The sequence below is a fragment of the Dromaius novaehollandiae genome, chromosome 3, assembly GCF_036370855.1.
Source record: "Dromaius novaehollandiae isolate bDroNov1 chromosome 3, bDroNov1.hap1, whole genome shotgun sequence".
Classification (NCBI taxonomy): Eukaryota; Metazoa; Chordata; class Aves; order Casuariiformes; family Dromaiidae; genus Dromaius; species Dromaius novaehollandiae.
Genome location: NC_088100.1, coordinates 51,226,585 through 51,253,050, shown reverse-complemented (window position 1 = coordinate 51,253,050; position 26,466 = coordinate 51,226,585). Strand labels below are relative to the sequence as shown.

At 35.5% G+C, this 26,466-nt stretch overlaps 1 protein-coding gene across 1 annotated transcript in view; it reads left to right on the top strand.

Moving 5' to 3' along the window:
* Positions 1-26,466, top strand: part of AK9 (adenylate kinase 9) — an 81,079-nt gene that overhangs the window by 12,215 nt on the left and 42,398 nt on the right. The window contains exons 7-18 of the mRNA XM_064508868.1: positions 2,020-2,199; positions 2,966-3,091; positions 5,679-5,753; positions 7,184-7,282; positions 9,253-9,392; positions 9,482-9,662; positions 10,118-10,262; positions 13,610-13,732; positions 16,107-16,264; positions 17,178-17,334; positions 21,311-21,425; positions 21,846-21,913. Coding sequence (XP_064364938.1) covers positions 2,020-2,199; positions 2,966-3,091; positions 5,679-5,753; positions 7,184-7,282; positions 9,253-9,392; positions 9,482-9,662; positions 10,118-10,262; positions 13,610-13,732; positions 16,107-16,264; positions 17,178-17,334; positions 21,311-21,425; positions 21,846-21,913 — 1,567 coding nt within the window. The remainder of the gene's footprint in view (positions 1-2,019; positions 2,200-2,965; positions 3,092-5,678; positions 5,754-7,183; positions 7,283-9,252; positions 9,393-9,481; positions 9,663-10,117; positions 10,263-13,609; positions 13,733-16,106; positions 16,265-17,177; positions 17,335-21,310; positions 21,426-21,845; positions 21,914-26,466) is intronic.

Genomic DNA, 26,466 nt, shown 5'->3' with positions numbered 1-26,466 from the left:
CAAGGCAAGGGCCACTCTTTGGCCCTGAGGCCAATTGGTTTTGCACAACACAGCTAAACTCTCATTAGTCAGAATAGAGTACCACATCCAAATGGCCCACTGGGAAAGGCCTTAGGCCTGTACTGTTCTCCAAACTATACCCAACTATTCACTGGGGAGAACGTTAGCTGGTCCAGCCCAAAACTTTACCAGACTCTGTGCAGGCAAGGTAATAGTATGTGTAATTATGAACCAGTGTTCAGGCCTTTGTTCTGGCCATGTTTCCTCTATTAACAAGTAAGTTCTTTCCCTTCTCTGACTCCGAATGTGCAGAATGGACTGCCAAGACAACTCTAAATTTCATAACGAGACTCTGGAGTTATGCTCCATTCTCATTAAGATTTTGATTCGAGTTGTCATATCTATGTAGTTTGTCAAATGTCTTGGTGGATGGACTGAATAATATCACTTTGCTAGGTTGAAATATTTGTTGTAGCGACAATGTTTTGTACATTCCATACATTTAAGACCCATTTAAACAATGGAAATGTATAAATGCCTATTTCAAACAATTGTTTTTCTATACTCCTGGAAAGATGTTAAAACATCAGAAAAGCACATTTTTCTGCTGCTTTCTAGGCTGTTTGGAATTTTTTCAGATATAGAAAGTTGATCTTTGTTTTAATACCAGATAGTGAAACATCTCAATTCTTGAGAATACATTTTGTATAGCTTCATGCACAGCCATACAAATGCAAGAGTGATACTATCTGTACTAGAAAGAAAACAGAATTCTTATCTTCATGTGGTTGTATCATCTCCTCCTGGAAGAAGACTGAGGTTGAATGCTCATTAGAAATCCTTGCCCCAAAGTCAAAAAAAAAAAATTGTCTTTGATTTCAGTGGGTTCAAGATGTCTTCATAGATGTGTCAAAACTGTAACTATTTTCATTAGATCAAAAAAAAAATAAAAAAGGAAGAAGTGACACTCTAGATAGCTCTGGGAATAATAAAATACTATTATTAACAGACTGATTTAGGGAAATCTTGTGTCTCCAAGAAAAATGATAAAAGATGCACCTTTGAAAAAAACCATCTGATCAAATTTCTCATTTCCTATTTCAAAATATGCTGTGTCTTATAGCAATAATGTCAGCTATATGACTCATTCTTACAGGAGAAATGCAGAAATATCCCAAAGTATAGCAATACTTTAAGGGATACCTCAGGTAGTGAGTGTAGCATGCCCATTGCTATCAATGTGATAGCTCTGTTTTTCTCTGTAGAAATCAATTTTCCCCTTCTGTCACAATCTGAATTTAACAATTACAATGTTTTCTTTTTATCTTAGGTTTCTCATGTTATGTCTGGAGGATAGGTGTTAGGGATTGAGAAGGGGAGAGTGATTGTTTGTTGTGCCCTCCCCTCAAGCTCCATAATGGAATTTTAAAATATCCATGTTAAGACCACATTCAAATTTATCTGTGTTTAATGTTAAACTAAACTTATGTCTGCATGTTTTTTTATAGAAAGACCTGTGCTTAATCTTGCAGAGCTCCAAACTGCTGAACAGCTTTAACCTCTGACTCAGTGGTACTATGTTATTGAGTGATAGTACAGCTCTGAGCAGTCAGAGGCACCTAGTAAAATGGATAGCTTGCTTAAGACCAAACCACTTTGAATGGATTGCAAGAGCAATCACAAGCCTATCTGCAAAAGACTTTCATCCATCAACTATACCTGCATATAACTAGCATGGCAAAACGTGCTCAAGTAGTGGCTACACTCCTGATATGGAATATAAAATGCTGATGGGGAAAACTGTGCAAGTGATTGAGTCTTTCTTTAATATTTAATTTTTGCACTGAGTAACGTTGCTGCTGTTGAAAGTTTTGTATTTACCTCAAAAGTTATTAGGGAAGTTGTTTATGAATCCAAATATTTGCCAAACAGCCCCCCATATTCTTCAGTTTAAGGAAGAAATTAGTATTATTATAGCACTGCAATAGACGTGATTTCCTTTTAATCATTCTTTGCTAGTGTTCAGACTATGACTTATGCCAAAGAATATCTGGACAAAGACAGCGCCCTGATTCAGGGCAGATATATCAGAGGAACCAGTGGGATCCTAATGTTATTGAAAAACATAAGAAAATGAAAGATCAGCATAAAGAGGAGAATGAGGAAGAAGAGGAAGAGCAGGAAGAGCATGAAGAAGAAGTGGTAACTACTGCTAATTTATGAACAGTCCAAAGTATTAGAATGTACTCTAGACAAAGCAGAACAAATTCCGATATTCTAAAATATCACCATACTATGTTATGAATTAATTTTGCTGAACTCTAATCTTAATTAATTTTCTGTTCCACTTTAAGAGATTTGGGATAATGTTTAAGTAGCATTTTTAAATGGCAGCAGGTGGTAGTAATGGTATAGTTTGGCCTGGATTCAGTCTCTAACTTAGAAGACACTGAATTGTTGCTGTAAGTTGAAAGAGTATATCAGGAGAATGGTGACTGTATATTCTTGTTCCTCTCTCCTTCTGTAAGAATCTGTCATTAGTCACGTTTGGGGATAGGATACTAAGCTGTAGGGACCTTTGGGCTGAACAAATATAGGAGTTCTTAATTTCATTCATTGTAACATGTTTTTACTAATATTTGTGGGATGTTAGCTTGTTTTGGTGTTAGAATACTACAAATAGATTATAGTTTCTTCATGAAGGTTTTAGTTTTGCATTCAGGTTGGGTTGCACTGGTTTATAAAGCTGGCCAAAGACTTATCAATGCAAGTTCCAGTCACATTCCTCTCAATTCCCAGTAAGTGCACTTCATCAGGACAAGGATCACCATCAGCTGGCTAATACTCATTGCAATATGTTATCTGGAAAGCTACTTTATCTATCTACTTTTGAGTATAGACAAAATTTAGTTTAGTACATTATTTTGTTTTTGTATCTTGAAATATTTAAATTTTCATTCTTCAGATTGCAGAAGGTCCACTTGCAATGTCAAGAATTTTGCCTCAGTTAGTTCAGAGGCCTGAAGATATTCGTGAAAATGCAGAGGAAAGAGTTGGAATATACAAGGACATAATGCTCCATCCTTTGGAAGTAAGAAAAAGCAAAATACTATGATGCTGCATAACAAAAGATTGTTTAAAATATCTTACACTATTTTCCAGCTTTTTTGAGTTTGAGATTTATTTTAGGGAGGTGGACACATATCATGGTCCAACATACATGCAGGTTCTGAAATTCATATTGAAATCAATGATACAACATTATCATTTGTGGGTATCGTTGCTAGTCTAGAGTCAAGAGAAAGTAAGCCATTTTGAGTTTTAAAATAGAAATACACTAGTAATATTTTCCTAGATCTAGGAAGTGACATCTTTGAAGCACATCATGAAGCACAACAGGTTTCCCTTCTTCATCTGCTTCATTGCCTGTGGTTTTGTATACCCAATAATTACCCCATACATCTGCTTTGTCTTCTGTTTTATTTCTGCAGCTTTCTCTTTGATTCTTTATTTTTCTCTCTAGACCTAGGGTCTGATTTTTTGCTCTCTGTCTCTCCTCTGTTTTTTCATAACAACTTGCACTGGGTTTATAAGATGGTCTAGGGCATTTTGCGTTTCTTCTCCATGGATGAGGGATGACTGCTGACATGCTATGACATCTCCAAGGAAGGACAGAAGAGAGAGCTGCTTGCCTATAGTGGCAAGTGTGGACTGGTTACCTACATTCAGCTTCCAAAAGAACAGAGAATTTTACTTTTTTTTTTTTTTTTTTTTTTTTTTTTTTTACAATTTTACATGCTTCCTGGTGTTATACATGTTGAAGTTTCAAGAAAAGTGATCACAGTATTTGAAATAGTAGGGGGTCATTTTCAAACAGGTGCCCCAGTGAGATCTGGTCAGAAGATGAGTTACAGAAGCCAAGAGGTTTCCCCTGAAGTGATTTAAAACAGGGGGTTTAGATATTCTTGGTTGGGGGTCAAGCACCAAAGGCAAAAGAGAAAATGAGAGCAGTACTAGTAGCCTGGGCTTGGTAGAAACAGAAGGAAAGAGAAAAAGAGGTAATTTATTTTGAGAAGAAGCATGATGAAAAAACACACTTGAAATTATGAGCAGTAACACTGTTTCCTCCTTTCCGCTTGGGTGCAGGAAAGTTATATTAACTATGTAAATTCAGTAAGAAAGGGTACAAAGCCGTAACTTATTGGCTTTTTCTACTCCTGGTACAAGCAACTGGAAAAGCCTGATGTTTGCTGTGCACTTTACAATTATTGTTTATCTATGCCTCTTAATTTCCCTATGAATTAGATAAAATTATAGATAAAATTGTGTAAAACTGGTATAATGCTGTTCTTTGCTAGAGGAACAAACCTATTACTTCTGTGAAGGAGAAAGCGGATTATATGATATCTTGAATTACTATAATCTCATATGGATTATTCTTAAGTAAACTAGAGAAAAGTTGTTTAGATTGAAAACCACTAGCTAAAAAGTCTTAATTAGGCAGAGTCAGTGGTTCACTAAAATATTGAATGAACATAGGGATCTGTTGTTGGCCCAGTTAGAGGTTTAGATGATTAAATTTAAAAAAGGCTTATAAAATGTTGACATTACACTGGACTGGGATACATAGAAATTTGGAGGACAGACTTTGATTTCTAGGATGAAATTAAGTAGAAATAAGTGTGAAATATTACAGCTGGGGAGGAAATTGAATGAGCAACTACATGTGAAATAACTGGCTAGACCTCGGTACTGCAGGCAATCTGGGAATCTACTTAATTGTAAACTGAGTCAATAAATATGGTACTATTGCACAAAAGAAATATTATGAATGTACTAGTAAGACCATTGTATGTAAGAGAAATGCTAATTATTATTTTCTGGGTAGAAGAACATTAGAAAGAAGTGATCAAGTGTTATCTACCAAAGATAGGAAAAATGATTTGTTTAATTTGTAGCATAGGAGACTTAGACTAGATGCTAGGATGTGCACTCTGGCCATAGGAGTAATGAAAAGGTTACTTATGAAAGTTATAGAGTCACCTTCACTAGCCTTTTTCAGAGCTGGATTTAGACAAATATCTATCAGGAATGGAGGGAGTGTTCTTCATCCACTCACAGAGACAATGGAAATTGATGTGGGAGGTCCATTTTAGTCTATAATGTCTTATTTACTGATAGGAAAACTGAAAATAAGAAAAATCAAATATATTGCTCAAAGTTTACAGAAATTCAGATTTGGGACCAAAATTAAAACTTTGGTCTCATGACTGGTATTTCCAAGATATCTGTTAATGAACATTATCGCCATTTCCCACCAGAAAATTAAGTATTAACAGTAATTAGACAATTAGAAGTTGAATTCATACATGAAATGTCACTTTATCTAGATTATTTGTAGCTCTTTTGGGTTTGACCTAGGTTATCTAACCTGATTTCTGAACCAATTTTAACTATAATTTTGTAATTCTCTCTATATTTATTGATCAGTATTAAAATAGAAGTTTCTTGGCAGATGATTTTGTAAGTCATCAGTGTAGTGAATATTGATTGTCCACGGGAAAACTTGGAGTCCACAGGAGTCCAGCTTTTGATATTTATAGGAACAGAATGAGCTCGAATGTCATTATCTGGTTAACTATTACACAGTTGATGAACATGTCTTCATTCTTAAACAGGACTTGATGGCTGAGCAGGATTCTCAATACCTTATTGAACTGGATGGAAATAAGCAACCAAATGACCTCTTTGCAGTAAGTAAACTATGCACCAGCTTAAATAACTTCCATTAGAAAAGAATTATCAATTCTGTAGATTTTTTTTTATTCTGGTGTTATTCTGGTGTTACGTTAAAAAAAATTAATGTTCACCACTCAGCCCAAGTTTCCATATGTGTTACATGAGAATATTTACAGGCAGATTGTAAAGTGTTTTGTACTTTATCCATGTATTTGTTGTGCTTTATATTCTGTATTAGTGTCAAATATCATTATTAACATGCAAAATTAAAGCATTTTCAGTAAACCATATTTGGATAATTGGCTTAATGTGCTGATGCCTTAAATAATGAATAAATTTTTATGGTCTTTGATATTGTTTTACAGTGAAAAAGAGGATAATTTTTTCCTTTTTTCCCTTTCACAGAAGTTCTGCTGAGTCTTTGTGTCTATAGATTTTTAGCTCATGACATAGCAAATCATTCTACATATTAAAAATTACAACAATAAATTTTGAAGATAAATAATCTCACCCTCTATTTCAGAAATAAGAGTTGTTTTAAATTAGGATGTAAAGTACGGGGTTGAAAAAGGAGAAACAAGAGATTGTCTTTGATGGAGGAAGTGAGCTGCCCCTGGACTTTCTCCTTCCTCGTTGGAAAGGAGTTGAATCTGTTATAATTCTGCAAGTATTTAATTTTACAGTTAACTTTATTATCAAGAGTAGTCCTATACATACAGAAAAAAAAACCTATTTTTGCCAAGACAAAAGACAAAATTGCTGGAAGACAAAATTTCATTATTTGTGATGTTTGTCAACATCACAACAGAAGATTTATACTAAAGACAGTACAGGTGTGTAACAATTCCCACTATTTTACCTGTGAGTAAAGCAAAGATGTATTATGAAACTAGCCCAGTTATGGCAAAATTTGCTTTTTCATTTCAAGAATACTTGCATTCAAGCAGGATCGCATTCAAGAAATATTTCAGTTAAATATAATATCATCTGATTCTCATTGGCAGACTTCTGGTTTAAATACCTTTTAAAATAAATACCCCAAAGTTGTATTATTTCCAAGTCTGCATAATAATCTGATCTCCTAAAGACATTTGTCTCCTTTTCCAACCCTATTGGTGCAGAGAGGAGCTCATCTGAATACTTCCACTGCTTAGTGGGAGAGAATCCTTCACAGTCTATCCCTTCGGAGGGCTTGGGATTCACAGCATAAGGAAGAGGTGTGAAGGCTTTGATTCAGCATTTTGCAGTGTGTTTATCTACCAGATAGCTTGTAGGAACTGACCTGAATAACAAACATGGCCCCAAGCTAAAAATTGGGCCTTAGTGTGTATGTGGTCACTATACAAATAGTAAGTTAAAATTGAAAAAAAAAACCCTTTGGGGTCCTTTCAGATCACAAAAGCAATTTTGATTGGTACTTAGTCAAGAGTTATTTTCTCTTCAGTCAGTGGTAGCCAGACTTCAATCTATGGGTGTTCGAAATGCAGCTCCTATAACTAAACTTCAAAGTCAGCAAGAAGAAATGTTAGAGGGACTGGAAAATGTAAGTATAATATTTTTTTCTAAAATGTAATAATTATAGAAATATTTTTTATTTCTGCTATGAGCTTATATTTGTTTCGTAGAGCAATTTGTTTTATCGTGTAATAAGGGCATTTTTGAGTCTTGATTTTCCAGAAATGTGGATTTAGGACAACCCTGGAACTGAAATCCAGCTAAAACAGTGTGAAAAAAGTTATCTTTAATTTTAAAAAAAGTTATGTCATTAGGATAAAATTTTGAACAATATGTTTGTTTTAACAATGAAATGAGAGTGAATTCCTTTCCAGGAAATAAAGAAACTTTAGCCAAAGGATATTAATCTCTGCAGCTGACTGTTATCTCACAGTCTTAAATCTTTTCCTGAAAGAGAAATATATCATGCTAATACAAATTTAGCAACATCCTGCATAGCTGAAAACACATATATTTTATTTTCTGTAATTTATTAGAAATGACACAAAGTAGTGTTGTATTTTGCCTGAATCATATCAATAATAATTTCTGCCCCTTCCAAGTAAAAGAGGAAAACAGAAGTCTCTGCATATATGTCTTCACCTATAACCACTTGCAGTTATTTTTCTCATTTTTTCACCAAAACTTCAAATATATAAATGGTACTATAATTGAGGAGACCCCACTGATTGTGGTTATGCTTTCAGAGCAAAAAGACAATAAGTTTTCTTTTTTCCCAGAACCCATCAAATTCACTGGTCAAGGATTTTCTATGCCAGATTATGTCTGTATTTATTATTTAGTTTGTGTGTTTAATAACTGTCAATGTATCTATTAATTTGATCCATGAACTTGTCAAGTCCTCTCTTGAGCTGATGTAAAGTTTAGTATCCACGGTATCCACCCAAAGGTCAAGGAGTTCTGCAGCTTAATCATACAGTATACATAGAATTACCTCCCTTTGTGTTGAACCTGCCACCTTCTAACTCACTGTCCTCTAGTTGTTGTTCTACGAGAGGCAGTGAATAGTTTTGTTCTCTGCATTTGCCCTCTAATATCACCCATGAATTCAGACCTCTGTCCATTTTTTGTATACCTGTCTCGTTTTTGGACTGAAGAGTTCCGGTCTACTTATGATCAGTCGTGTTACCTTTCTCTGAAGCTTTCCTGATTCTGCTACATACCTCTCGAGATAAGGATGCCAGAATGCCCACAGCAGTAAAGATGAGGGCATGGATTCATACTTAAAAAAAGAGGAAACTTTATGTTTTATTCTCTCTTTGCTAAACATTCCTAGCATTCAATCTATTTCTCTGACTACTATTGGTCATCGACTGGATGTTTTCATGGAACTGTGTATTTTAACTCCAAGATCTATTCCTGAGCAGTGAAAGTCAACTCAGAGTTTGTCATTTTCTATGTGAAACTGCTATTTTAATGCCCAGCTTCTTAGTCTCTAAAGGTCCTTCTTCAGTTCTTTACAGCCAGCACTTCTCTGTACTACTATGAATAATTTAACATCACTATAAACTCTGTGATTTACTCACTATTCAAGTTCTTTAAAACATCTATTAAACATATTCCTATCACTTGACAGTTCTACATATCTAAAAGAGATATTTTGGCCTCTGCATACCCCCACCTGGATCTTTGTCCTTTCTTTATGCCCTTTAGAAGAAATAATCTTGGCCATTTTCCCTCTTCCTCAACAATTGATTGAGTTGTATCTCTTCATTTTTTTAAACTTCTGAAAATAATTAATGAAGCCTACAAGAACTCTTTTAAGTACTATTTTTATTAAATAAAATTTAAAAGCTAAATAGTTTCTACTTAAGATTGTCTTGAAGTTCTGAACAAATATATAGTTTTAAAAAAGATACTAAAAAGCATAATTTGCTTTTCTTTTAGGTTTGGTTGTTTTCCAGCAGGATATTTCAAAAAAGACTAAGTTACATAGAACATGGCATATGTAGATTTAGAAAAAAATTTTACTACTGTTATTACTGTTTTAATAAACAGGATGAACTTTTCCGGGTTCTCTCATCCTGCCAGCTAATAGCAAACAGATACCGATGGCGTAGAAGCAGGTGGGGACGAGCATGTCCTGTGGCTCTAAAGGAGGGTGATATTGTAATGGGGATCCCAAACTTGGCTGTCAGGTTAGTGTAATTTGGCACTTTTTATTCTTATTTCCATTTCATAAGATAACTGTTTGTATTTGTTGACTTTTCTTTTCTTTGGTTTTAAGTTTTCTAGGTAAAATGTATGTACTGTCATCCTCAGAGGCATTGAAGGCATTTATGTTGAATCCACGGCCTTACCTACTACCACCAATGCCACTTCCTCCTTGTAAAGTACTAGTATTTGGTCCCCCATTGTCTGGAAGAACAACCATTTGTAACCTGATTGCAAACAAATACAATGGAAAGGTGGGTATATAAATGTCTTACATAACAAGGGGATCAGCTGAGGCCTGGGAGTCAATTAGACACACTCTTCTTCATGGCGGGTCATTAACATACACGTTGTAAACATACAGATTACAGAAGAAACATAGTAATTCAGTGAAATTCACTTATAGAAAAGCAACTAACTTTCAAAAATATTTTCTCATTTCTCCTCTATGTGGGATATAGACAAACATTTATGTGTCAAAGTTATTTGTCTTAGCATAAGAACATGACAAGTATCTTTTGTATCTAAGATAATTAAATTGCTTTGCAAATTGGAAATTACTTTGTACACAACAAACTGTGCTTGAAATATATGTAAATTTTTCTGAAATTTGCGGAGCTTTTCCAAACTCATTTTACCGTATAGCTGTTGGATCAGGTGCTGTGTGTCTCTTCTGTAATATCTTTGTTTTTTCAAATAACTTCATTAGGTTCTTGACATGGCCAAACTCATTCAACCCCACATGGAAGAATCAAGAGAAAAAGTACTTGAGAAAGTGCGAAAGGATACAATAGAAACAGCCATAAAAGCAGTGAAAACTAGGTTGGAATTAGAAAAAGTGTCAAAAGAACCAGGTGAATAAGGTGTTCCATGGTCTTTGAAGCTATCTTATTTGCTTTTAGGTAATTTAACTGAAGCAATTCCTCTCACTTGTAAATGTTTTAGACTGCTTTAAAATACTACAGAAGCTGTTATGGATACTATGTGTTAAATATGAACTAAAAGATCATGAAGTGAAAGCAATAGCTGAGTAGAACTCAATGCTTTTGATAGTATTATGTATAAATATTCCGGAGCTGAGCGTCACAAGCATGTGAGAAAGCTTTATGAGCTCCTTTTGAAAACACTAATAATTTGGAATCACAGAATCCCAGAATGGCTGAGGTTGGAAGGGACCTCTGGAGATCATCAGGTCCTACCCCCCTGCTCAAGCAGGGTCACCTAGAGTAGGCTGCCCAGGGTTCTGTACAGGTGGCTTTTGAGTATCTCTGAGGATGGAGACTCCACAACCTCTCTGGGCAACCTGTTCCAGTGCTCAGTCAGCCTCACAGTAAAGAAGTCTTTCCTTATGTTCAGAGGGACTTTCCTGTGTTTCAGTTTCTGCCTGTTGCCTCTTGTCCTGTTGCTGGGCACCACTGAGAAGAGTCTGGCCCCATCCTCTTGACATCCTCCCTTCAGATACTTATACACATTCATAAGATCCCCCCCTCAGTCTTCTCTTTTCCAGGCTGAACAATCCCAGCTCTCTCAGACTTTCCTCATATGAGAGACGCTCCAGTCCCTTCATCATCTTTGTGGCCCTTTCCTGGGCTCGCTGGAGTAGCTCCAGGTCTCTCTTGTATTGGGGAGCCCAGAAGTGGAGCCAGCACTCCAAGTGTGGCCACACCAGGGCTGAGTAGAAGGGGAGGATCACCTCCCTCGACCTGCTGGCAGTGCTCTTCCTAATGCAACCCAGGATACCATTGGCCTCCTTGGCCATGAGGCACAGTGCTGGCTCATGGTCAATTTGTTGTCCACCAGGGCTCCTGGGTCCTTCTCTGCAGAGCTGCTTTCCAGCAGGTCAGCCCCCAGCCTGTGCTTAACTTCGTGAGGTTCCCCTCTGCCCATCTCTCCAGCCTGTCGAAGTCCCTCTGAATGGTAGCACAGCCCTCTGGTGTATCAGTCACTCTTCTCAGTTTTGTATCCTTAGCAAACTTGCTGAGGGTACAGTCTGTCCCATCATCCGGGTCACTGATGAGTAAGTTGAACAGGACTGGAGCCAGTATTGAACCCTGGGGTACACTGCTGGCTGCAGGCTTCCAACTAGACTTTGCACCACTGTTCACAAACCTCTGAGCTCTGCCATTCAGCCAGTTCTCAGTCCACTTCACTGTCTGCTCATCAAGCCCATACTGCATCAGTTTGCCTATGAGGATGTTGTGGGATACGGTGTCAAAAGCTTTACTCAAGTCAAAGCAGACAACATTTGCTGCTCTCCCCTTATCTACCCAGCCAGTCATCCCATCATAGAAGGCTATCAGGTTTGTTAAGCATGATTTCCCTTTTGTCAGTCCATGCTGACTACTACTGATCACCTTCTTGTTCTTTGCTCTGGGTCAGCCTTCCAAGACTTAAGAGTGCACCTTCACAAGATTCTCCAGCTCTGGTCACATTTAGACTTTTTCAGCTGCTTAGCTTTTGGAGCTTAATGAATTCAGGAAGTATTTTGAAAAGGTGAAAATAAAATGTTAATTCAATATTTTTAAACAAAATTTGGAATTTCTGTTTCATGGGAATTTGGGGTTTTTTTTAGTTATTTCGTTTGAAATTAGAATTTCAATCTTTCAATAATTCAATCCCATTGAATGGGAACGCCTTTTCCAGATAGCTCTTGTTTTGGTTTAGCTGGACAAAAAGGCCATTTTGCCTTACTCAACTAAGCAAAGCACCACTGTATTTGACTTACTCATGGGTAGATACATATCTAACAAGAAGACACTATATTCCTCTGGTGCTATAAAACATAGAAGCTGAGTGTGATACAAAAAAAAAAGATATTGCACTAAGAATAATGGTGAACTAGAAAACCAAAATTAAAACCACTGAACAGTGCTATATTCCAGATTCCTTTGTATGTAAATGCTTTCAAGGACAGATATGTGTGATTATATTAGGATTAATAAGAAATTGGAGAAATTTTATTTGGAAGCAATTTTAATTGGAAGCAATTTTACTTCTGCTTGAAGTTTTTTTCTTTGCTTCAAGCAGAAATATAATCAGATGAAGAATGTAAATTGACAAAGAAGATAAGAAAGCTTTCAAAAGGGAAATTAAACATTTTGTGGAAGTTTGAATCTAGAGCTAGAGGTACCTATCATAGAAAGCATTTCCTATTCCTAACAATAAAATTGTTTAGTTAATTACCTAATAAATTCTGCCTTTAGGTAGGATTATGAAATCACTAAAAATTATGCCAAAAACATATATCTGTTTAATTAAGTAAAATGGCACCCAGACTGTCCTGAGTGTTCCCAAGTCAAGCTCAGGAATAGGCCGTGAGGCTATGAAACTCCATGGAAGTTCCCAGAGTCTTCACCTACTTTTGGCAATTAGCGGTGTGCAGTCAGAGCAGATCAACAGATTGAAGCAGTTGGTGCTAAGGACTCGACATCCACATCATACATAAGGGGCTTTCAGACTAGCTGCAATCTGATCCCATGGGCTGAACACCTATTAGCGGTTTCAGCATAGTAAGTGTGCTCATGGAGCATATCTCCTGGTTTATTTTTATCTGGAAGGAATCCAGTTTGCATGTTCCAAAACTGCTTTGCCATGTGTGCCGAAGCATGGTAAGTGGGTATGATCAGTGGGTATGATTTTTTCACTTAAAAAATACTCTCTTGATTCAAACTAAAAGGGTCATGTAGATGCACCCAGAAGGTCCCACTCTGTTAATGCACTCACATGACATGCAACTCAAACAGAACTGTACTGTATTCAATATAAAACTCACTGACTATAATGCCACTATGCATTCTGCCCAAAATTTAGAAAGTGAGAGGGAAAAGTGTATGGGGATATGAAATCTGTTGAGTTCAAAAAGTGTTCAGGACTTGTGGGATATTTTAAAGTCTTTGCTGGTTTTTGTCATATTTCTGTTCTCTTTCTTCTTACAGGGAAAAAGGGGCATATAAATATAGATACTGCTAGAGCCATTTGTTTCTCACAGGCTGATGCGTACTAGTCTTGCCTGTTGCAAGGGATGGAATAGTGCCCAGGAGGTGTGTTGGGGAATTGTATAGACTACGAGACTGTGGATGAAGAGGAGAAGGCTGAGATGTACCTGTTTTAGTCAGATGGATTTTGTAGTGAAGTATTTGTATAAAAAAGATTTTTTACTGATCTAGTTTTCTGTGAATTTAATATGATTTCATAACTATAGCAGATTTCCAAGAACTTAGTAGTGACAAAGAAGCAGATGGCTTTGAAGAAACCACTAAATCTAGAGAAGGAATAAACTTGGAAGAGCAGATTACTGCTGTAAAATTTGACATCACCCAAGAAGGTAAAAAGTAAACCTTAGCTATTCTAAGCATGTCATTCCATGCTTTCAGAGTGCCTTACAAGTTAAAAAGTGGAAAGATAATCCTCTTTTCCTCACTTGCACTTGTAGGACTGTTTTAAACTTTTTTTCCTTGTTACTAATATTGTTATTTTGAGAAATATAACATGAAATGGTGAATTTTGTCACTGAAGGATATCTGGGTTAGTTAACCCATTAATACTATGCCTCTGTACAAAGGGAAAAAACTCCCACTGATTTTTATAGGACGTGAACATGTATTTTGATGAAAAGTTTGGTATTTTCATTTATATATCTTTTTTATAGCATAAGATTGTTTCAGCAGTTTTTAATAGTTTAGGAGAAAAGGTGTTAGTTCACACACAAATAAAAGATGTAAGTGAAGAGAGGATCTGAATTCAGGAATAGGAGCTTTTGCTACTTGAATATAAGGAACTTAAAAGTATGCTAAGTTTTAATTAACTAGGACAAGTAATGAATGTTTTAAAAACTGATGAAACAAGATTTTCAGGTTGACATGGACCATTAGAAGAATGTTTGCTAGCTGTTATTTCTGTGAATGGTTTGCATGCACAGATGTCTTATGCAGTGTCTTTCAGTCTCCAATGTGCAGTTATTCCTAAAAAACACCTTATTTATAGCTTTCATAGACATGAAGAAAAGTTGAAAATGTGAGTGTTTGTCATTCATATGGTGATGTATTTCCTGTTGTGGCTAGACTGAAACAGTAGCTCCCAAAGGTGTGAAAAGGGTTGCAAATTTTAATGGGCTATACTTTTCTAATGTAAAGACTGTTGGCATGCTAAAAATTGAGAACATGGAAACAGTGTTAAATAACAAAATCAAGACCTCTCCCATCCTTCCTACTCCCCAGCAACTCTGAATTATTTGTAGAAATAAGTAAAAGATAGTATTTTGACAGAAAATTCTTGTGTTTAATTCAATATACCTCTCAAATGTAATTCTTTTTTTGTAAATTTGCCACAAAGTATCACCGGAATGCTATAGATACTAGAGGCTCAGCTCTCAAATGTAGATTTATCTTTCCACATAATGCATAACACCTTATCCATGGTATTAACCAGTACTTTGTAGAGTAGAAATGTTATTAAAATGCAGTTCTCTAATTATGCTTGAGCACTACCTCAGTTTTAACAAATCAAAAACATATTGTATTACTCAAGCATTACCAGTTATAGAATAAATGACAAATTATAGCAATATATAAACTTACAGTCCTTATCAGTTTCACTGTTGTTCTTGAAATAGTGTAAGATCATATTGCTCTGTTCATTTTGTGATTATGCATAGAAATGTCTGCAAAACCACTGTAGAGTTGCCTAGATATATTTCTTTGTCTTTTTGAAAAAAACATTTGTTGCTTCAATCATATTTTTTCTTTAATGTTATTACATTCTATACTAGCAACAGCTATTAGAGACACCACTGACGAAATATCCATTTCTCAAGCTGATTAGGAGAAGTAGAATAGTCTCTTTAGCTATAATAACTGTAAAATCTGATCTTTTGCTGTAGGAAAACACTTAATAAGATATTGTCCTTTTTCTAGGGAGTTCGTAACTTGGTGAAAAAAGCTGATAATGTGTAAATTTATGCATGTAAAAAAGTATCAACAAAATCAGTGAAAAATCTTGGTATAATTACAGAAAGTATGACATTTTTTCCAAATTATATTCTTCACATAATAAATATTGCAATTGCTATAATCAGTTCTTCACTGAATTATGCTATCATTTTATCAAAATAGTAGGTAAATAGTGAACTAACTTTGAATGTTCCCTCAAAAAATTTTTGAACAATTACAGTACATTGTGTCAGCAATTAATAATCAAATATGAATCCAATATGAGTTACTTATGCATTTTAGGAAATGCAGGCTTCTTGATTGTAGATGATATACTGTCTTGAACTATGATTTGTATTAATTTTTAAATTAATCTGGTCAACTTTTTGATTTAGACTCCCGCGAGAAATTCTCAGGTGCTGCAGGTGAAAGAATATTGAAACAATATTTCATTTAGTGGTAAAAAATACTGTTACAGTTTAAAGGTTTTTTTTGAATGAGACAGCAAAGACAAAAAAATCTAACAACATCATTATGAAATACCCTCCTGAACTTCATTTAGAGGGACTGTTCTTTGATTCTTTCTCAAAATTATTTTGTAATATTGCTTTACCTTAAAATGTCTGCTACATTCTACTATGAGGTGGCTACATTTAGTGGCCAAGAAGTTATTCCTGAGCAGAGGATATTTAGAATACTTAAGAAATTTGTGAAGCGCTTAAAAGAAATCTATATTAAAAGCATGGTGTATAATTTTTTTTTTTTTTGCAGCTGCATTAAAAGAATCATTGTTAAGAATGCCAGAGATAGCTTCTGACCGTCCTGAAGTTCAAGCAATGGTAGAAGAAGCTGTAGTAAGTGTGTCAGAATCCGAAATTGTACTATCACCTGAAATATATGCTGAAGTACTGGAGAGAGCTATTGCAGAGGTAAAACTACAAGTACTACATAACAAAGCACTTTCTTTCTAAGAGCACCATGTAACTGTTTGTATATTATCAATACGTATTGCTAATTTTTCAGTTTGATCAGTCTGGTAAATGTCACACAATTTAAAAGTTTACATAGGATTGGGGAGAGACCAAACAAGATCTTGAAAGACAAATCTATTCAGGGATTCTATATGCAAACAAACCATTTCTGTCTCACGAAGTCTCTGAGCTACAAGCTATTAAAAGCTGGGAGAATTATCTGAGAGAAGTAGCATTGTACACTTGCCCTATTTTTATATATATACTTTAGTCACTTTTAAAGATAGGTTATTGAGCTATATGAATCTTTGCTCTACCTTGGTGAGGCTGTTTTTACACAATGTGTTCATCACCTTCTCACTTACTTTAAAAAGTGTCTAATTTATTATTTAAATTTTTCTAGCGTGAACTTGGAAATCTTGTTGTCACATAATAATAATATATCACATAATGAGAGCTATGGAATTATTTCTTCATAAAAAATTGTTGGTGCCTTACTTTTTCATCAGTTTGGTCATAGAGCTCAACATCAGATACAAGTGTTTGTGGAAAGAATTGTATTTGAAGGCTAATCCAAGAATCTTGGATTGTTTTAAATTTGTTTACTGCTTTGCAAATCTCAAAACTGAAACCTAAATTCTTCGTAGGCAACCTTAAAAAAATACTGGTATGTTCATCTCTCTTTGTTTAAAATGTTTTTATTTCACTAAGGCATGTAAAGTTAAAAATGTCTTATCTTTTATTAAAATGAAACGACAACAGGGAAAGACTCATGAAGTTTAGAAAATCATTTGGTACTGTGCAGTCTTTGTAAACAGCTCACAGACTGTTTTATTCTTTTTATATTACTGACTCCAACTTCTTATAACAGCTCACTAACAAAAACAAAGAAAGGTTTCCTGGTGCTCCAGAAAAAGGAGGATGGGTAGTGGATAACTATCCTCTGTCAATAGATCACTGGTCAGCTTTATCAGAAAAAGGACTTTTACCTGACACTGTTGTCTGTCTGCAGGATACAGAAAAAAAAGGTTAGTAAATGCACACTAATGAAACTTAAAATCTTTTCTCCTTTCTATTTTGATATCTGTGTATAAAGTACACTTGCAAGAAAAATCAGTATTTATGTCCCATTTACAAAGCTACAAGCATCTATAGAAAGTGAACAAAAGGATACACTGAATCAATGAAGGTACCCTACATTTCTTACAATTCAGATGAAGGCAATTAATAGAATAAAAAATAGGAATGCTTTATAAAAGCATTAGAGAAATTTTCACAGACTCCTATTTACAATCAGCAGTGTTAGTAAATAGCACTGGACTCTTGTAGTTCTGGACTCTTGTATTCTGTGTATGGCTGGCCACTAGCTTGCAAGTTGGCTTGTAGTCAAATTTCCCTGCACTGGTTTCCCCATCTGTAAAACAAGGATATAGGTATGAACCTTCTTTGCTTGGAAAAAAGGCGGGGGGGGGGGGGGGGAGGTACCTGTATGCAGGCACCTTCTGTTCCCCATCCTCAGAAAAAAAAAAGTTGAGCAACTTCCTATCCAGCTGGATGCAATAGCTTAGTACCCATGAATTCAGAGGAAGGGATTTTTGCTTCAGCATTTCAAGCAAGAAGGAAGATTGGAACTAGGTATGAAAAACTAAACACATTCATACATTGTTAAAAGTTTTGCCTGTCAAATTGTGTCTTAACGGATTATGCCTACTTGATTCATACCACACAGCAAGTTTCATTGCCTTGTGGTAATGTATAATCATTATCTATTCAATCCAGGTTCATTATCAAAATGTCTTTCAGTATTAGAAATTGCCCTTCAAGAAAGGAATGATACATCTATCCTTACCAAGACACTTCAAAAAAACTCAGTAACTGCCTGATATTAGAATCAGTCCAGATAGCTTTTCAACCCCTTGTCCCTGAATATAAAAATTAACCTAAGCAAACGAAGCTTACAAAGCGTTCTTCAGAATACAAAGCTTTGCAATGTTCCTCAGAAAAAAAGATTTTCAAAATCTGATTTCAGCCTTAAAAAATCATCCTCAACTAAGCTACAGTACCCAAAACTAGTTGGTCACATAGCTTTGTGAAATTTTGTAACATCTTAAACATTTTCTTCAGCTCAGAGTCTTCCAAATATGGCTGGAGCTTGTATACAGACTCAGTTCAGACTGAACCTTTCTATAAAAGTTCTAGATCCAGTGTTTGTCAGAAAATCACATTGGCTGTTCCTATCATTCAAGAAGATCCTGTCTCAGATGCTTCCAGAGAGAACTTCAGGACACATTGAGATTGCATTTCCATGCCTGATCTTCCCTTTCCAGAAGATATAAGAACTTCAAAATATCCAAGAACCTAGTTTCTGGGGCACTATGCCTTGTCTTTTCTCCCAACCACGAAAGGCACTTAAATTCATGAAGCTGGCATGTAGTAATATAATGTTAATAGAGTGTACTAAAGAACAAAGAGGAGGAGCCAATTCTAGTCTTTTCTGTAGGAAGAAAACTGAGGTGAGATAGATGCTTTCAGAATTATGTCATTTCACTTCCCAGAACTTAACAAGCTAGTAAATTAACTGAATAAAAGGCAAGTTTGCCTCAGTCTCTGAAAGACTTTATTCTAGATCAGATACTTCAGGAATCCTCAAGGGAACTATGTTGAAGTGGTCAGTGATAACTGCCATTTTTTTTTCTTTCAGGAAGGACAGAAGTTGGAGTCCATAGCAGAGGCTTTCAAAAGAAGACCTCTCTAGGGCTTTCAAATTATGTACTTCCTTCCTGCAGTGTACACCTCTCTGCCATTGCCACTAGTTTTCAAAAACATAGTTCTGTATTACACGTTCTCATCTGATCAGTCTGGTTTATACTCTTGGTAGTCCTGTCTTCCACACAATCATCTACTGCTTCTCTAGTCAAATAGTTGACAGATTCTTTAAAATATAAGTGTAAGCCTTTCCACCTAGAAGTTAGAGACATCCTTCATGAAACTTAAATCTTGTGCTCACAGCGCTAGTGGAACCTCTGTTTGAACTAGCACTGTTACAGTCTTTGTATCACATACCAATAAAGACCGCTTTCTTAATTACAATCTACTTGGCCCTATGTATAAGTGGATTTCAGGCTTGGAAGGAAATCCGCTATTCCCATTTTTCATGTATTTGAGAAGATAATGAGACTATGCCCTAATTTTATCTGCAGAACTGTTCAGACTTTCATATGAATCAATGACAATTTATTTTGTCTCAGAGTTTTATTCACTGATGGGAGGAAATGAATGAACATACTTTAGATGATAAAGCATATATTTTTACTGTCTCAGCTTGAAACAAGTCTTGCACAAGTTGAATATACTATTTGTAGCCTACTATAACAAATCAAAGTGAAATATGATACTGGCATAGAGATTTTCTTAACAAACTTCCAGTTGCATTAAAATAGGACATTGCAGGAGAATTGTTCTTTCAGCCACTATCAGCTGAGCTACCTGCAAACATGTTCCACTAGCAAACTTATTTCTGGTTAATACTAGTAGCAGATTTTCTCAGGTCAGCCAGTTGGAACTCAGAAAACTTGTTATCCATTATTCTAAAAGCTTATAGTTCACTTGCTCAATTTGGTTGAGTAATACTGAAATCCTTCATCAGATAAAACAATGCCAGATCCTCTGAGTGATAAACACATGTACTGGTATCCAAAGAAGAATGGTTAGTTATATTATAGTAATTGTGATTCTTCTAGATGTTTTGCATGTGTTAATTCTGTAATTAAAGCTCCTTCACTTTAGTTCAATGTCATTTGGACTCCGAATAATGGAGTAAATCAATACTGATTGGCATCACTGCTTTTTGTAACACTGGGAGAAATCACAAAGGTGGGGAAATGCACATCTGGTCCAGCAGGCAGAGCCACTGAAAACTCTTACAGCTCTTTTGCAGAAGAATACCCAGGCAGAATTATCTAAACCCAGCTTCTTTACAAACCGTATTAAAAAAAAAAATCCCTCCACTCAGCTTCCCTCTTTCAAAAATGTGTTTAATCAAAAGAATCAAAAAAATCAGTACTATTGACACAAAATTATCCTCTGCCTCAAATCAACAGCAGCTCAATGTTCCTAGCAGTTAAGTAACTTCTTTATCACAGCTCAAACACAGATAAAAATATATTTTATGTGAGTTGACTATAGTGACCATGTGAATCATGGGAGGAATGAGGATGGGTAAGGTAAGGTGGAAGAGACAAGATCATAATGTCTGCTTTAAGGAGTGGCTAAAGGCGTAGCTTTTTGCTTATGGCTGTGTTTCCTTGGGCTTAGCTATTTTGTTTTATTTTATTCTTTATTTTCCTCCAGGCAATTTTGTTAATTCTTTCTTTGCTTCACACTTTTATCTCTTAAATAATGATGTTGTTCTGGAGTTTACATTTTTACAGCACTTTGAGTCATTGCTGTGTACTCCACTCCCTGAGCTAGCCTAAACTAACATAACTCCACTGATGTAAACAGACTTTGGCTAACCAGCCATATATTATAAATTTGTTTGCCAAAGTAAATAAATCCACAGTGTTTCCTGTAGGAACAACATATTCTTTATTTCTGTCAACCTACTGCAGCAGTATAGATATGTATAGTCTTATGTTTTTATTTAAATTGTGTTTGTTCCTTCATATTTTCGTTTATACACATACACACAAAATAAATGCCAGAGTAACAGATGATGTAAAGGAAATGTAAGATAAATTCTTTCAGTGCTGTGTCCCCCATATAGCCTCCATCATAACCTTCCCATATCTTGGATTCAATTAATTAGACTCCTGAAATTGAAAACAAAGCTCTAAAACCTTAAAAAGCAACATTATAATGACATTTCAGTGGTATATATGCCTTTTTCAGCTTTAAAAAGATGTAGCTAAGTTGTCTATCATTTATTAAATAATTTTCATATCTCAAAGAATTTTAATTTTTTGCAGTTGTATAAAATCTAGTACTGTTGTATAACTATTGCAGGAATCTGTGTACTACACAGACTGTACTTAGCAAATAAGGATGAAATTAATGCTAAGATTTTGAAAAGACTAACAGATGAAGCATTAAAAGAGAAGGAAGAAGAAGAAGAAGAAAGGTAAAATATACTAAATATCTCAGTGTTTAAAATGATCACAAACATTTCTAGCCGTACTTTGTGTTAAGGATATCAGTGTATTTATCAATTAACACAAGTGTACTAAAATGGTACATTAAGACTGGTTCTGATGTATTTAAAATAATCCAATGTATGTTAATTTGAGAAATACCTCATTTAGAACAGGGCTTATGGTGACAGAAGATTTTCTAGCTAATGTGTTTTCATCAGCCCCAGGCTTTTTTATGATACAATAATATTTTGGAGGATAACATATTTTCAACTTCTGTTCGGTGCAAACTAAATTATATTTCATTTCTCAACAGTATTTTTCCATATCTTTACTTGTATTTAATATATTTGCAGCTTGCTTCAGTAGTATTTATACAAATCTTAAGATGAATAATCTTTTAATTACAGAAGAGAAATGCAAGAGATACTGAAGCTTGAGGAAGAGCAGCAATCTCTAGAGGCTGCTGAGGAGAAAGGTGAAAGCAAGTATCATTTGACTTATAGTTTATCTGATAATGTGTTTCAAATTGTTTAGCAATTTGATTTTCTAAGCAGATTTTAGTTTTGAATTCCTTTTTATATTCAGTATCTAGAAAAATGACTTTATATTGCTGCCCTTGATCCCTTGATAGATCCATTCACCTGTCTCTCTGTGACATTCTTAATAGATTGTTATTCTTTTTCTCTGCCTGGTCCTCAGAAATCTTTCACTGTGGATCACCAATTCATGTTTATCCATGGACTCTTGTGTTCCAACTGTACTGAATCATTTATTGACTGTTGACCCTGAAATACATGAAACTTAATTAGCTTTGTCAACATCTGTTGGGTTGTTATTTCAGCATATCATATACTGTGGAGGTAATATGATTCTTTCCTCACACCACAGTATTTTGGTTGTTTGTTTCTCAGTGATTAAGGAGCCATTCACTATCTAGAACTTGAATATGGTGCTTTTGTCATTGTGGATAAAAAAACCTGTGTCATCCCTTGAATCTATTTCATAATGTTTCTTTATATATCCATATGGTTGTATGTGGAACCACCAAAATGCTGGTTTTGGTAACCATTACTTATGTTGTACAGATTAGTGAATTTCAGACAGTAAAGGCAGGCCCTTCATATGCATTGTTTTCAGAAGGACAAAGTCATTCTCAGACTACATTTGAAATTTGTATGAAAAACAGCCTTAGAATTCTAGATAAATCAACTCATCGACACATTTTTAACACTTCATGACTATCATATAAGCTTTTAAGTTCCTTCTACTAAGTATTCTTAGGACTTTGTCCTGTTACCGAATAAAGACATGTATTAAATCATCTGGCATTGTTATGATTTTGGATGAGTCTGAAGGGCAGAACTTGCTATCTCCTCTCTAGTAACTTTTCCAAGTGGATTATTAACTGTATTGAAACCTCCTACTCATCAAAATATCTATCCCCTCCCAGTAGAACACTCTGCTAGAAATTAGGCAATGGCTAGTCAGAAAGCCACAAAGCTGTCTGAAGGTGTAGCCTCCCAAAACTTCAGCCTGGAGCATTTAAAGGGGAACAGAAGTTACTGTAGCAGTGGCTCTGTTAACATGTTAGGAATTGCTGAATTCAGTAGAAACATATGTTAGAAATTGCTGAATCCATAGCCCAGTAGAGGAAAGGCTGCTGCAGCTCAGTGTCCCCTGGTCAAGCCAGTAGTGAGTTTGAAGATGTGTTCCCAATTCCCCTTTTGTGCCCTTGTCCCTCTATTTTCCACGTTTGTTCTGCCCCTATCCACTTTGATCCCTCCTTTTCCTGGCCTTTGGTCCTTCCTCTAAGCGTTTGATAAGAAGTCTCACACAGTCCCAGAAGGTTTTTCCCAGCATCCCCTAATGAATCTTATAACCCTGTAGGCATTGCCACCCCGGCGCCAGTCTCTAAGGTGCTCCTGGGAAAGCGTCTCCCGTTCACACACCTCAGTAGGTCTCACACCCAGACAATGCATCCATCATTCTTTTCTGATGGCCCTGGGGGGAGCTGATCCAGGGTGCTGTTTGTCCTTATTAGGTTACTGGGGTTCCCCTATCTGTCATTGTCCCTCTCCTTCATGTTTATGCAGTTAGCCTTTAGTCGCACAACCTAATAAAATAAAAAGAAAAGGAATTCTGTGTGTTCCCCTTTTATAATAACATTAATAAAACATTTTGTATAAGGACTTTCTTACTTTGCTTCTTTCTGTATCAAGCAGAACTGCTTATTAGTTTTGTTCAGCGTGTATAATGGCTTCATATTAGAATCGTGCTACACTTTGTTTCCAGCAATGATGATGTAATTGTCCTGGGCAAGAGTAAGTAATCTGTGAGGAGAGAGGTTCTGAAGGGCAAGTGACTGTCACAGAATTGGCTGTCTCTTTTCCTCCGCAGACAGTTCTGTCAGTTGAGTCAAAATCTAGAATTCATTCTGGTTAGTTTCAACATTCTTGAACCTCAGCAGTCAAAAAAGTTGCAAGGTTGAAGTTTCCTTTTTTGCCTTCTTTAATTACTGCCTGGTTTCTTAGAAGAATGTAGCTATATGATTTGGATCTACTGTCAGGATGAAGTACCATGAACAAGCGTCTGTTTCTGCCTAAGAACAAGGCTGGGGAGACTTCAGAGGATTTTCTTCCTCTGCTATGGGGCTTTCTGGTTTCTCCATAGTAGCCTGAAATATCACCAAAGACCTGGAGCTGAAACTCAAAACTGAAGTGCATGTTAGAATTCCCACTCTTTTTTTTTCCCCGGCAGTGAAATATCTTTGTTTCCTAAGATAGTGTTTTCTATTAAATGAGAATATAGCAAACTTATGTTTTGTATCGCTGGTATGTCTCATATACAACTGTCTCTTATGCAGCCTGGCATCTATTTTATTTCTTGTAATCATATATAGAAAGGGCCAAGTCATAGTGGTGGTAGTAGTATCAGATATACAGAATTTAATAATATGCTTTTATTTTTAATTAGGTAAAATTTCACTTACTCTCTGAAAAAAATAAACCAGCTTTGTAGGCTCTTTAAATTAAATATGAACTTTAAAAATTTTCTACATAAAGTAGAAAAAGTCTTAAAGTTTCTAATAAAACAGATAGCTCTTCTCCAAAGTGATTGAGTTCTGAAGTATTAAATATAAAGGGATCTACAAAGTTGGTGTATTATCTCTGTCTCAAAGAACAAAGTTCATCTTGGTTGTGAATATCTAACTCATATTGATCTGAATATATCAAAATAACAATTATTAATGATAAAAGTAATATTGTCACACACACGCTTGTGCTATAAACATGTCCTTATTCAGAGAATTAAAAAACATGGTTTCCTATGCCTACATTTGATATCCATAATCAAATACTGACTCACTGAAACACTTCAGTCATGCTGCTCTTAGCCTGACATCTGTTTTGTTTCACATGTAGTACCATCATCACATTGACTGCAGCTTTTTTCCCACGTGATAAGTCTTTACAAAAATATAAATGAATTCTATGTTCACAGTTTTTTTTATAGCAGTTAACTTGAAAAAATACTCCAGAGCCCTAATCATGCTCTTTTTGTGTCTCATATAAACAAATATGGATTTCAGTAATTGCAGTTTTTGTGATCTCAGTGGGACATTGAAGTCACCTTGATTGCTTCAGGATTGAACATATTCAAATTCATAATATTGTCTGTGTTCAAAAGAAAAAGGTCCCATTAATGAGCAAGATACTTACCCATCTTCATATCTCTTAATGAGATTGAAAGTGCATGGAGAAAGAGACTTTGGGTAAATTTTTCAAATTTATTTAGGTGAGTTAGGAAGTTAAGTTCAATGCTGAAAATGTCTAGTGAAAGTACATTAAAAAATTTGTCTAGTAACTCTTGCCTGTAGTGTCTAGTTGCAAGTGGTAGCCCTGCATCTTCTTTCTATTTCCTTTGAAACAATTGTTCTGAGCTCAAGTTAATATCAGGAGTTTTCAAATGTTTTTAAGGGTGTTTTTTTTTCAGCAGCATGAGTATGCATTTCTTTATGCCAGGAAACTGTTATATGATCTCAGGAGAACATATTTCAGGCATTGTAGAAGAGTTATACAATTGCAGATAAATCCGTGGGTTCATTCCAATCTCCTCGAGGTAAAACTTGGAGTATATCTTTCCTGCAATATTTCAGCAATAAAATATCCTATACAATCAATCCACTGAACCAAACAGTTGTCATGGTTTAAGAATTTATTTTCTGTACTTTACCTGTCATCCCCACTTTTCTGCCAGGGATTATCCCCTTCTTATTACAGACTCAACAAGAGTAAATGTATGCCTTTGCTTCAGTCACCACAACTCAGCCTGCTGTGTTAGTGCAAGCCCATCTTCTGGACTCACTTCTGCCACTCTTGTTATTTGGGCAGTAAGCTCCGACAGGAAATAGACTTGTAGCTGGAGCTGATAATTCCAGCTGTGTTCTCCTGTGCTTTTCTTTCAGAGCTGTTAATATCAGTATTTCTTAAAAATATTGATCTCTCCTTTTCTCATATTGCACATGGTGGAGGGTTGAATCAATGCTCATATTTTTAGCTTTTATTTTATGTTGTTGCTTTTTTATTTTTATCTTAATGTTAAATTCAGTGAGACATTTTAAACAACAAAAAGAAAAATAAATATAATAGTAATTAAACCTGTACTATGTATCTGTAACATTTTAGTATGTTTCCTTTCTAGTCTTTGAAGAAAAATGCTTTTCAGAATCAATTGTAATTATAGTATTTACCAGTCAGTTGATGTGTGCCAGATCATACAGCCTCTAAATATATTTCCTTTGTTTTTGTTGACTGGCTTGCATGCTGATTTGTGCTTCTCTGCCTCTAACTGGAGACTTTTCTATAAACTGAGATTGAACAAGGAGGCAGAGGATTACTTCTATGACAGACTTCAGAACAGTCTTGAAATGATATTGACTTCACAGGAACAATTTGTTCAGCCTTTGAGCAGTGTTGCATGGTCTTCATGGCCGCTTTCTTGTCTCCTTCATAAGCCAGATATGATAAT